Genomic DNA, 13,388 nt, shown 5'->3' with positions numbered 1-13,388 from the left:
CTCTTTGACATCTATGTAATAAACCCTTGGTTAACTAAATTACTATTTCCTTTTAAATTTTAAAGAAAAAGTTACAAAAATCTGTGACCAAGATGGAAACTGGTTTAGACATCCAGCAAGCAACAGAACATGGACAAATTATACCCAGTGTAATGTTAACACACATGAGAAAGTGAAGGTACGTAATAATCATAAATTCAAACTGAATTTACACTATCTACTTTAAAAGTTAGTTATTGATACAATATCAGAGAAAATTTAGCTAGTGTTCATTCATTCCACTGTAAAGCCTTTTCATAAAAAAAAGTCAAGAAAAATATCTTCATAGAAATAATTATTATAGATTTAGTCATTACACTGAAGAAGCAATCCAGCTAGGTATTTGTCTATTTCCAAGTCAATGTCTCAGTACTGTAGTTTAGAATTTTCCAAAGTAAACATAGTTTAAAAGTGTAAGAAAAAAGAAATGTTCATTTGTGGTGAAACTCCTATAGTTACACTCAGGAATTGTGCTCAAGAGAACAAGACCAGCCCAGGGGGGTTTAAACAGACCTACCCATCCCAACCAAAGACTTTCATACTGACTGGCTGTTAGTTCACCCTTACTGGTATTCCCACTTTTAACGTCCATCATACATTAAAGTCAAGGTTAGCACAGTTTGCCACAACAATACAGTTTCGATACAGAGTGCCAGCACGCGTGTGTGTGTGGAGGCGGTTTGTCACAGTGATTAAAACTGAGTTCTGGTTTCTCACTTCGTGTTTCTGCTCTTTATCCACTGTGACCCTGGGCAAGCTTGAACATCTGCGTCAGTCCCTTCCTGTCTAAAATGAGGATAATGAACCCATCCTCAAGGTTTTCATAGGAACTGACTAAATACAAGGAAAATATTTAGAAAACTAACAAGCCTATAGTAAGGATTTGATAACTGCCAGCTCTCATTATAAATCATGTACTCTTTATTTATTCAGAGAAGGGTTTGAACATATATATATATATACACACATTAAAATGGTAAGTTACAATAAAGACAAAAATCAAAGAGATAAAGTTAAAACCAAGAAAAATAATTTATTTGTACAAATCAGAGGCCCCTATACATTATAATATTGAGATTTGTTTTGGAGTATCAAGTTTGTCAAATGGAAAAAAGAAACTTAGTTGGGAAAGAAGCCTTACCTGGTATTTAAATTAAACAAACAAAAATCACAATTTAAGGTGCACAAACTGATGGAGTGAAAATTGTCAATGTCTTCCAAAGTTTAAAATGCTGGTTTCACATTTTATGAACCTAGATCAATAAATTTATTTCTTCATATGTTTAATATGACTTCTAATTTCTCAAATAAAAAAGAGCGATTTGTAAATTTTGACATCACTTAATAAATTTTTATATCACCTGATAAATTTTCATAGATATTCTTCATTCAAGGTGTATTCAAATACTTACTGGCTTGCTTGCTAAAGGCTTAGGTTATCAGATCACATGTTTTTAAAAACAGATGTTATTTTATTGATTTGGGGCTTATACACATGTAGAACTATAGCATTGATATTAGCGTTAATTACTGTTTTATTCATACAAATTGCAGACTGCACTGAATTTGTTTTACCTGACTATAATTGGACATGTATTATCTATTGCATCACTGCTTATCTCACTTGGCATATTCTTTTATTTCAAGTAAGTACATGAACATTTTTTTTAAATTTACTGATTATCTTTGGTGAATGCAGAGTCATATCCATGTTTATGTCATGTGCTGATAAAATACATGAAATATAGATGATTTATAATAGTTAAAATAAATTGATATTTAAAATAATTTTAAATATGTTGACTCTGTCTTGACTTTATAAAATATAGAGAAAGGAGATTGATGAACTATCTGAAGCCTAACTTGTCATGCAGTAAGAAAGGAACCGAAACCAATATGCAAACCTATCTGTATTTGCTTTGGAAATTGTGAAATATTTGAGGTCTGCCCAATTAAATTTTCAACTTCTTGGTCAATTTTACTATCAGCATACATAGTACGTTGTAAGAACTGTATTTTGTGCAAAAAAATAACTATGGCTTTTTAATATTTACTATTAAAAATAATAATTTCAATATTTGTGGTTAGGTTAATTTTCCTGGTGTTGGGGGGATAATCTTTAAAATAGTTAAATTATGCTTTGAATTTTACTTTTAGTTTATTCTTTTGGGAGCTGGAGGGAAAGTCAGTTCCAATTTATTTTTTAATAGAAATATAGTTGATTTACAGTGTTTCAGGTATACAGCAAAGTGATTCAGTTATATGTACATACGTGTGTGTATGTGTGTGTGTGTGAGTATATATATATGCATGTGGCAATGTGTGTTAAGTCACTTCAGTCATGTCTGACTCTTCGTGACACTATGAACTGTAGCCCACCAGGTTCCCCTGTCCATGGGATTCTCCAGGCCAGAATACTAGAGTGGGTTGCAATGCCCTTCTCCAGAGGATCTTCCTGATCCAGGGATCCAAACTACATCTCTTATGTCTGTCTCGTGCATTGGCACGCAGTTTCTTTACTACTAACACCCTCCTTGGGAAGCCTGTATGTATGTAGGCATGTCTATATACAATATATATATGTGTTCTATGCTGTGCTTAGTCACTCAGATTCGAACCAGGGTTTGAATTCAGTTCTTCCGCATTGCAGGCAGATTTTTTTACCATCTGAGCACCAGGGAAGCCCAAGAATACTGGAATGGGCAGTCTATATCTTCTCCAGGGGATCTTCCCAACTCAGGAATCAAACTGGGATTTCCTGCATTGCCGGCAGATTCTTTACAGCTGAGCTACCAGGGAAGCCCAAATATATACATATGTATATATGTGTGTGTATATATATATATATATATATACACATACACACACACCATCTCTCACCATCTCCAGGAGATGCATACTTATATATACACATACCATCTCTCACCATTAAGGATGGGGAAACCTGACGTGCTGCAGTCCATGGGGTGGGGTCGCAAAGAGTTGGATACAACTGAGCGACTGAACAACATCAATATACACACATATATTCTTTTCAGATGTTTTCCCACTAGAGGTTATTGCAAAATACTGAATATAGTTCCCTATGCTGTAGGACGTTATTGTTGTTATGTATAGTAGTGTTGTCTGTTAATCCTAAACTCCCATTTTACCCTCCTCTTCTAATTTCTTAATTCTATCCATTAGCTGTGACTTTTTAAATTGATAGGAAAGTAAAATCTAAAACATGCATGCATTACCTTATACATTAACATGGTCTTCATAAATATGATCAGGAGCAGAATCACAGAATGTAGTGTGAAGAGTAAGTGCACTTCACTGTCTCATCACTACTGTCACTCTCATTGCCTCTCTCTCACTCTCTTCTTTCCCTGCTCTCCTTATCCCTACCCCCACTCTCCTCCTCCTTCTCCTCCTTCTTCATCTTCTTCAACATGTATCTTGGAACACGATTCAGAACCGACTACAGTAATAGCACATCAAAATAATTCAAATCCAAAAATTATTAGATAATTGGATGTTAGGTTCGTTTTTAACTGGAACACCAGTTTTTAGCCCACAGTTGAGTTCAGTTCAGTCGCTCAGTCATGTCCGACTCTGCGACCCCATGAATCACAGCACGCCAGGCCTCCCTGTCCATCACCAAATCCCGGAGTTCACTCAAACTCACATCCATCAAGTCGGTGATTCGGACATGACTGAGCGACTTCACTTTCACTTTTATGTCCATTGAATCGGTGATGCCATCCAGCCATCTCATCCTCTGTCGTCCCCTTCTCCTCCTGCCCCCAATCCCTCCCAGCATCAGAATCTTTTCCAAGGAGTCAACTCTTCACATCAGGTGGCCAAAGTACTGGAGCTTCAGCTTTAGCATCATTCCTTCCAAAGAAATCCCAGGGTTGATCTCCTTCAGAAAGGACTGGTTGGATCTCCTTGCAGTCCAAGGGACTCTCAAGGGTCTTCTCCAACACTACAGTTCAAAAGCATCAATTCTTCAGCACTCAGCTTTCTTCACAGTCCAACTCTCACATCCATACATGACCACAGGAAAAACCATAGCCTTGACACAGCTCATCACAATTCAAAATACAGCAAATAACATATGAACCAAATGATTATCTTTCATGGGTTCAAAATCATAGGGTCGAGAGATTGTATCATAATTTCTGTTTTTGGAAACTTGTGCCTTTTTAAGAACCTTCAATATGAATTGCTTTGGGGACTTTTAATGGCACTTTTGATTTAAGACATTATCTAGGCATCATTAGAAACTAAAAAAATTCCACTGAAGAAAATTAATTCAACATTTGTGTACATTTTAAAATGTGACTTTCTTCCAAAACTGTATAAAAATGTATCAAAATAAATTGAAGATAATTTTTACCCTCAAATATGGAAAACATTTCCTAAATAATTAAATTTACAATTAATTTAATTTAAATTGCCATTAAAATTTAATTGCCATTTGAATTCAATTGCCAATTGAGTTTAATTGCCATTAAAATTCCCCAAAGTAATTCATATCGAAGGTTCTTAAGAAGGCACAAATTTCCGAAAACAGAAATTATGATACAATCTCTAGATAATTTGTAACAAATTATCAAAAAGTTCTTGCTCAAAATAAACTGTCAATTCTATCACTGTAGACCCATTTCTCATTTTAAAAGAGAAGTTAAAAAATTAATGTTGTCCCAAATATGGGATTCATGTTCAACATATTAATAAACTTTATTTTTTTCAGAAGAAAATCAGGTTTTCTTTTCTTTTTATTTATATATATTTTTTAATTTTATTTTTTTACTTTACAATGCTATATTGGTTTTGCCATACATTAACATGAATCCACCACACAGGTTTTCTTTAAAAAAAAAATCAAGAATACTATATGCAATGTATATGTATGTATATGTATGTGTGTGTGTGTGTGTGTTAAAAGCCACAAATCTCTAAGCTTTAAAAGAAAGATTGTAGCATGCTACACAGGCAAAACCTCATTAGCAAATAAATTTCTTGCCAATATATTGAGTTTGGTTCTTGCCCTCTACATAACAGAAAAATTAAGAATTTCAACTAATTACATTGCTTATTTTTAGAGTTTATCATGCAGTTAACTATTCATTTTCCAAAGTGAACTAAAAAAGATTCTATTTTTAAAATTTTTTTCAGCTTTTATTTTATTTAATTAATTTTTTTTTAATTGGAGGCTAACTGCATTACAATATTGTGGTGGCTTTTGCCATACATTGACATGAATCAGCCATGGGTGTACATGTTTTCCACATCCTGAACCCCCCTTCCCACATCCTTCCCCATCCCATCCCTCAGGGTCATCCCAGAGCACTAGCCCCAAACACCCTGTCTCATGCATCGAACCTGGACTAGCAATCTATTTCACATATGTTAATATACGTGTTTCAATGCTGTTCTCTCAAATCATCCCATCCTCGCCTTCTCCCACAGTCCAACAGTCTATTCTTTACATCTGTGTCTCTTTTGCTGTCTCGCATATAGGCTCATCATTACTAAATTTCTAAATTCCATATATATGCATTGATATACTATATTGATGTTTTTCTTTCTGACTTACTTCACTCTGTATATAGGCTCCAGTTTCATCCACCTCATTAGAACTGATTCAAATGCATTCTTTCTAATAGCTGAGTAATATTCCATTGTGTACATGTACCACAGCTTTCTTATCTGTTCATCTGGATGGACATCTAGGTGCTTCCATGTCCTGGCTATTGTAAACAGTGCTGCGATGAACATTGGGGTACACATGTCTCTTTCATTTCTGGTTCCTCAGTGTGTATGCCCAGCAGTGGGATTGCTGGGTCATAAGGCAGTTCTATTTCCAGTTTTTTAAGGAATTTCCACACTGTTCCCATAGTGGCTATACTAGTTTTCATTCCCACCAACAGTGTAAGAGGGTTCCTTTTTCTCCACACCTCCAGCATTTATTGTTTATAGACTTTTGGATAGCAGCCATTCTGACCGGGGTGAGATGGTACCTCATCATGGTTTTGATTTGCATTTCTCTGATAATGAATGCTGTTGAGCATTTTTTCATGTGGTTGTTAGCCTTCTGTATGTCTTCTTTGGAGAAATGTCTGTTTAGTTCTTTGGCTCATTTTTTTATTGGGTTGCTTATTTTTCTGGAATTGAGCTGCAGGAGTTGCTTGTATATTTTTGAGATTAATTCTTGATCAGTTGCTTTATTTGCTATTACTTTCTCCCATTCTGAAGGCTGTCTTTTCATCTTGCTTATAGTTTCCTTCCTTGTGCAAAAGCTTTTAATTAGGTCCCATTTGTTTATTTTTTCTTTTATTTCTATTACTCTGGGAGGTGGGTCATAGAGAATCCTGCTATGATTTATGTCAGAGAGTGTTTTGCCTGTTTTCCTCTAGGAGTTTTATAGTTTCTGGTTTTACATTTAGATCTTTAATCCATTTTTAGTTTATTTTTGTGTATGGTGCTAGAAACTGTTCTAGTTTCATTCTTTTACATGTGGTTGACCAGTTTTCCCAGCACCACTTGTTAAAGAGATTGTCTTTTCTCCATGGTATATTTTTTCCTCCTTTGTCAAAGATAAGGTGTCCATAGGTGCGTGGATATACCTCTGGGCTTTCTATTTTGTTCCATTGATCTATGTTTCTGTCTTTGTGCCAGTACCATACTGTCTTGATGACTGTTGCTTTGTAATATAGCCTGAAGTCAGGCAGCTTGATTCCTCTAGTTCCATTCTTTCTCAAGATTGCTTTGGCTATTTGAGTTTTTTTTTAATTCCATACAAATTGTGAAATTATTTATTCTAATTGGAAGGTAAACTTCCAAACTCATTCTATGAGGCCACCATCACCCTAACACCAAAACCAGACAAAGATGCCACAGAAAAAGAAAGCTACAGGCCAATATCACTGATGAACATAGATGCAAAAATCCTTAACAAAATTCTAGCTCTCAAAATCCAATGACATATTAAAAAGATCGTACACCATGACCAAGTGGGCTTTATCCCAGGGATGCAAGGATTCTTCAGTATTAACAAATCACTCAATGTGTTACACCACATTAACAAATTAAAAGATAAAAACCACATGATTATCTCAATAGATGCAGAGAAAGCCTTTGACAAAATTCAATATCCATTTATGATAAAAACCCTCTAGAAAGCAGGCATACAAGGAACATATCTCAACATAATAAAAGCCATATATGATTAACCCACAGCAAACATTATCCTCAATGGTAAAAATTTGAAAGCATTTCCCTTAAAGTCAAGAACAAGACAAGAGTGCTCTCTCTCACCACTGCTATTCAACATAGTTTTGGAAATTTTGGCCACAGCTCTCAGAGCAGAAAAATAAATAAAAGGAATCTAGATTGGAAAAGAAGTAAAACTCTCACTGTTTGCAGATGATATGATCCTCTACATAGAAAACCCTAAAGACTGCACCAGAAATCAATGAATACAGTAAAGTCGCAGGATATAAAATTAACACACAGAAATCCCTTGCATTCCTATACACTAACAATGAGAAAACAGAAAGAGAAGTTAAGGAAACAATTCCATTCACCATTGCAACAAAAATAATAATATACTTAGGAATAAATCTACCTAAAGAAACAAAAATCCTATATATAGAAAACTATATAACACTGGTGAAAGAAATCAAAGATGACACAAATAGATGGAGAAATATACCATGCTCATGGATTGGAAGAATCAATATAGTGAAAATGAGCATACTACGCAAAGCAATCTATAGATTCAATGCAATCCCTATCAAGCTACCAGTGGTAAAAAAGATTCTTTAATGATGAGTTAGTGCAATATCCTTGATTTCAGGCACAAGTTAATTTTAATGGATAGTGAAATACAGTAATTAAAAAAATGAGAATATGCAAATCTTGCCATCTCACATTTACTAATAGTATGGACTTATTCTGATTTATGCTTTTCAGTTAGCCTGTTTCCTTACAATGAGTCATATCATTATTTCAAATATTGGCAGAGAAGATTCAGAAAGTACTTGGCATGTAGTGATATTCCAATAAATGGTAAAAGGAACAAATTTTGCCCTTAGACTATACCAGTCATGTAGGCATGTAGATTATACTTAGTCATCTAATATTGTATCTATATAATAGTTCAGTTCAGTTCAGTTGCTCAGTCATGTCCGAATTTTGCTACCCCATGGATTGCAGCACGCCTGGCTACCCTGTCCATCACCAGCTCTCGAAGCTGACTCAAACTCATATCCATCGAGTCAGTGATACCATCCATCTCATCCTCTGTCAACCCCTTCGCCTCCTGCCTTCAATCTTTCCCAGCATCAGGGTCTTTTCCAATGAGTCAATCTTTGCAGTAGGTGGCCAAAGTATTGGAGTTTAGCTTCAGCATCACTCCTTCCAATGAATATTCAGGACTGACTTTCTTTGGGATTGACTGGTTCGATCTCCTTGCAGTCCAAGGGACTCTCAAGAGTTTTCTCCAACACCAGAGTTGAAAGCATCAACTTTCAAAAGCATCAGTTCTTCAGCACTAAGATTTCTTTATAGTCCAGTTCTCACATCCATACATGACTACTGGAAAAACCATACCTTTGACTAGGCAGACCTTTGTTGACATAGTACTGTCTCTGGTTTTTAATATGCTGTCAAAAGAGCAAGCATCTTTTAATTTTATGGCTGCAGTCACCATCTGCAGTGATTTTGAAGCACAAAAAAATAAAGTCTGTCACTGTTTCTATTGTTTCCCCATCTATTTGCATGAAGTGATGGGACTGGATGCCATGATCTTAGTTTTCTGAATGTTGAGTTTTGTTTTGTTTTTTTTTTTTTTTGAGATCCTGTATGTCTGAATTATTTTTCTTTCTTTCTTTTTTTTTTTAGCTTTTTATTTTTTAAATTTTAAAATCTTTAATTCTTACATGCGTTCCCAAACATGAACCCCCCTCCCACTTCCCTCCCCATAACATCTCTCTGGGTCATCCCCATGCACCAGCCCCAAGCATGCTGTATCCTGCGTCAGACATAGACTGGTGATTCAATTCTTACATGATAGTATACATGTTAGAATGCCATTCTCCCAAATCATCCCACCCTCTCCCTCTCCCTCTGAGTCCAAAAGTCTGTTATACACAGCTGTGTCTTTTTTCCTGTCTTGCATACAGGGTCGTCATTGCCATCTTCCTAAATTCCATATATATGTGTTAGTATACTGTATTGGTGTTTTTCTTTCTGGCTTACTTCACTCTGTATAATCGGCTCCAGTTTCATCCATCTCATCAGAACTGATTCAAATGAATTCTTTTTAACGGCTGAGTAATACTCCATTGTGTATATGTACCACAGCTTTCACACTCCTCTGTCACTTTTCTCAAGAGGCTCTTTAGTTCTTCTTCACTTTCTACCATAAGGGTGGTATCATCTGCATATCTGAGGTTATTGATATTTCTCTTGGCAGTCTTGATTCCAGCTTGTGCTTCATCCAGTCTGGCATTTTGCATGATGTACTCTGCATATAAGTTAAATTAGCAGGATGACAATATACAGCCTTGACATGCTCCTTTCCTGATTTGGAACCAGTCTGTTGTTCCATGTCCACTTCTAACTGTTGCTTCTCCATCTTCATACAGATTTCTCAAGAGGCAGGTCAGATGATCTGGTATTTCCATCTCTTTCAGAATTTTCCACAGTTTATTGTGATCCACACAGTCAAAGGCTTTGGCATAGTCAACAAAGCAGAAGTAGATTTTTTTCTCAAATTCTTTTGCTTTTTTATGATCTAACGGCTGCTGGCAATTTGATCTCTGGTTCCTCTGCCTTTTTTAAAACCAGCTTGAACATCTGGATTTCACAGTTAACGTACTGTTGAAGCCTGGCTTGGGGAATTTTGAGCATTACTTTGCTAGCATGTGAGATGAGTGCAATTGTGTGATAGTTTGAACATTCTTTGGCATTGCCTTTGTTTGAGATTGGAATGAAAACTGACCTATTCCAGTCCAATGGCCACTGCTGTGTTTTCCAAATTTGCTGGCATATTGAGTGCAGCAATTTTACAGCATCATCTTTCAGGATTTGAAATAGCTCAACTGGAATTCTATCATCTCCATGAGCTTTTTTATAGTGATGCTTCCTAAGTCCCACTTGACTTCAGACTCCAGGATGTCTGGCTCTAAGTGAGTGATCACACCGTCATGGTTATCTGTGTCATGAAGATCTCTTTGTATAGTTCTTCCTTGTATTCTTGCCACCTCTTCCTAATATCTTTTGCTTCTGTTAGGTCCATACCATTTTTGTCCTTTATTATGCCCATCTTTGCATGAAATGTTCCCTTGGTATCTCTAATTTTCTAGAAGAAATCTTTACTTTTTCCTATTCTGTTGTTTTCCTCTGTTTCTTTGCATTGATCACTGAGGAAGGCTTTCTTATCTCGCCTTGGTATTCTTTGGAACTCTGCATTCAAGTGGGTGTATCTTTCCTTTTCTCCTTTGCCTTTCACTTCTCTTCTTTTCTTAGCTATTTTTAAGGCCTCCTTAGACAACCATTTGCCTTTCTATATTGCTTTTTCTTGGGGATGGTCTTGATCATAACCTCCTGTACAATATCATAAATCTCTGTCCATACTTCTTCAGGCAGTCAGTCTATCAGATCTAATCCCTTAAATCTATTTGTCACTTCCACTGTATAATCATAAGAGATTTGATTTAGGTTATTCCTGGATGGTCTTGTGGTTTTCCCAACTTTCTTCAATTTAAGTCTGAATTTGGCAATAAGGAGTTCAAGATTTGAGCCACAGTCAGCTCCTGGTCTTGTTTTTGCTGACTGTATAAAGCTTCTCCATCTTTGGCTATAAAGAATATAATCAATCTGATTTTGGTATTGACCATCTGGTGATGTCCATGTATAGAGTCAGTAATACAAAATAAAAAAACAGAAACAATAAAAAATTATTGTGGAGCAACAAAGAGCTGTGGGAAGACATTGAAGGAAAGACTCATGTGACTCAGAATCACAATATTCCTAAAGTGATAAACTCAATGAAACAAGTGCTGAATAAAGGGCAGAACTTGAACAAGCAGAAACTGTAAGATAAGAAATGAAGAGATTATCTAATTCAATGCCTAGTTTTAGTTATATTCTACATAGTTAATTAAGTTACGAAGGGTTCCTGTTCATCTGTGTACTTCTCTTTGGCTTAGTAATTTTGTCTTTATCTTTTAAAAATGGAGAATTTGACCAGAAAGAAGCAAAGCTTCAGATTCATTTTTCTTTTTTATTAGACAAACTCAGGCTTTAGATAAAACATGAGAAACTGGGGTCAAGTTTGACCTAGGTGTAGCATTCTAAATGCCCTTTTCTGTTTTAGACATTCTTCATTACAGGTGAGTGGTTAAGAGTATGTTCTCTAAACAGGCATATCTGGTCTCAGATTCTACCTTCATCAGCTTCTTGGTGCCTAGCATCCAATAACTTCTTTTAATTTCTCTAGTCATCAATTTCACATCTTTAAAATGCAGATTCTATTAGTATCTATATTGTAACTGAGATGATATGCATGCATTGTTAAGTAAAGAGTCTCATTTAGAAAACACTATTACTGGCACAGTTATCACTTTTGTTCTTTCTTATTAGTCCATTGAAAGGTTTTATATAAACATTTAGCCCTGATGGGCATATTTTAACAGTGAGGTCTTTAAAAATGTAATTAAAGAACACAATTTCTAGTTTTATGTGTGCCACATTTTTAAAAGAAATTGTTAATAACATTCCCATAGAAAAATTGATCTTGGTGAGGCAGTAGTGAGGCTGGTTGATTGCAAAGGTCCAACCTGGAGCCCATCTATCTCCTACTTCAAAATCAATACACAATGAATGAACAATTCATTGTATAATTATATCAGTAAAAATTGTGATTGAGTTTTAAAAATTTAGTTGAAAATAATAAAACTTTATGTCCACAATATACCACATAGCTGACCCAGTACTTGAATTTGTAGTCTTTGAGTTTAATGCATTCTTGTTACATACTCCCCAGAACTATCTATTAAAATAGGAAAAGCCACTATCAACACAAAACAACTGTGTGCTAAAATAAGAAATAATGGAAAGAACATGACAAAGTTAGTGCCATGAGAGCAGGAGTCATCACTGCTTGTTTCTTTACATGTTTCAGGGCTTAGTATGTAATCTTGTGCATAGTAGGCACTTAACACATTTTTAAGGAATGAAAACATGAATGGATTTGGAAACACTTTTGTAGGATGCACCTTCCCACGACTTATCTGTGACCTTGGACAAGTCCCTTGAATTTGTCTGGCCTCTGTTGTCTCCATCAACAAAGAAAGACATTAGACTAAGACTCTACAATTCTAACCAGTAGAAGTATCTGTGTAAAACAATAGAGGATACCCTGCAGCTAGATCCAAAGAAGACCAAGGACATTTCAGAAAATGCTTAACTGAATGGTTAATAAAGCATGTTCATACAGTCAGGAGCAATAGAAATCTTTCCTTTTTCCAACTAACCTGGAAATAATTCTTTGGGGAGCTGATGTTTCACATGAAATCACTGTGTGCACAAAAATCTATCAATAGCTCTCTTCTGCTTCTGAACCCAGCTCCTCAAACTGCAGTCATTCTTGCTTAGCAGAGGGTAGAAGCAGCTTTTTATTTTTCATTTGTTAATTGAAGGTCACTCATCCATCCTAATAAAAACCAAGACTGTACAAAAAGTTGATTTAGGATACTGTTTGTTATTTTTTATTTAGAGAGAAAAAAGTAAAGTCTGCTACTTGGCCATGCTTTAAATTAGAAACAGAGAACATGAAACACTACTTACCAGATATACTTCAGTTTTATATTAGAGTCAATTAAAAGAAAGAGAGTGGGAGATAAAAAGAAAGGAAACAGAAAGGGAGGGGAAGAGAGAGAGACTGAGCTTTAGTATTTGCCAAGCCCTGAGAGGCTCTTACTCATAATGATCCTTGGAAAAACAAAGCAGAACCCTTTAGATAAAAAAATAAATAGGCTTTACTGGAATTAGCTATAAATTAAATTTTAATTACTGTTTAATATCTGAGAGCATAGCAAATCTTGCTGTTTGTTTAACTTAGACAAAGGACATAAAAGAGCACATGTAACTTGCATGTGGGAAAAGGTAGCTTTTTTTTTTTTATCATCTTAATTTTGCTGACATTTCAGGGAGTGCTTCTAAATAATTTTAAAGCCAAGTTTCATATTTGCACCTATATAGACAATGATATCATTTTTAGGTAATTGAGATAATGTCTTGAATAAAATGCAACAACAACAAAAAATCTATTCAGTTGATAGACCAAAGCT

General features: G+C 35.4%; 1 protein-coding gene across 3 annotated transcripts in view; it reads left to right on the top strand.

The window, feature by feature from the left end:
* CALCRL (calcitonin receptor like receptor) overlaps positions 1-13,388 on the top strand; it is a 127,498-nt gene that overhangs the window by 84,474 nt on the left and 29,636 nt on the right. For all 3 annotated transcript variants that reach the window (XM_005675875.3, XM_005675874.3, XM_005675873.3), the window contains 2 exons: positions 66-178; positions 1,594-1,685. In XM_005675875.3, the coding sequence (XP_005675932.1) occupies positions 66-178; positions 1,594-1,685 (205 nt within the window). The remainder of the gene's footprint in view (positions 1-65; positions 179-1,593; positions 1,686-13,388) is intronic.

Source organism: Capra hircus, chromosome 2 (genome assembly GCF_001704415.2).
Source record: "Capra hircus breed San Clemente chromosome 2, ASM170441v1, whole genome shotgun sequence".
Classification (NCBI taxonomy): Eukaryota; Metazoa; Chordata; class Mammalia; order Artiodactyla; family Bovidae; genus Capra; species Capra hircus.
This window is presented reverse-complemented; position numbering and strand designations above follow the sequence as displayed.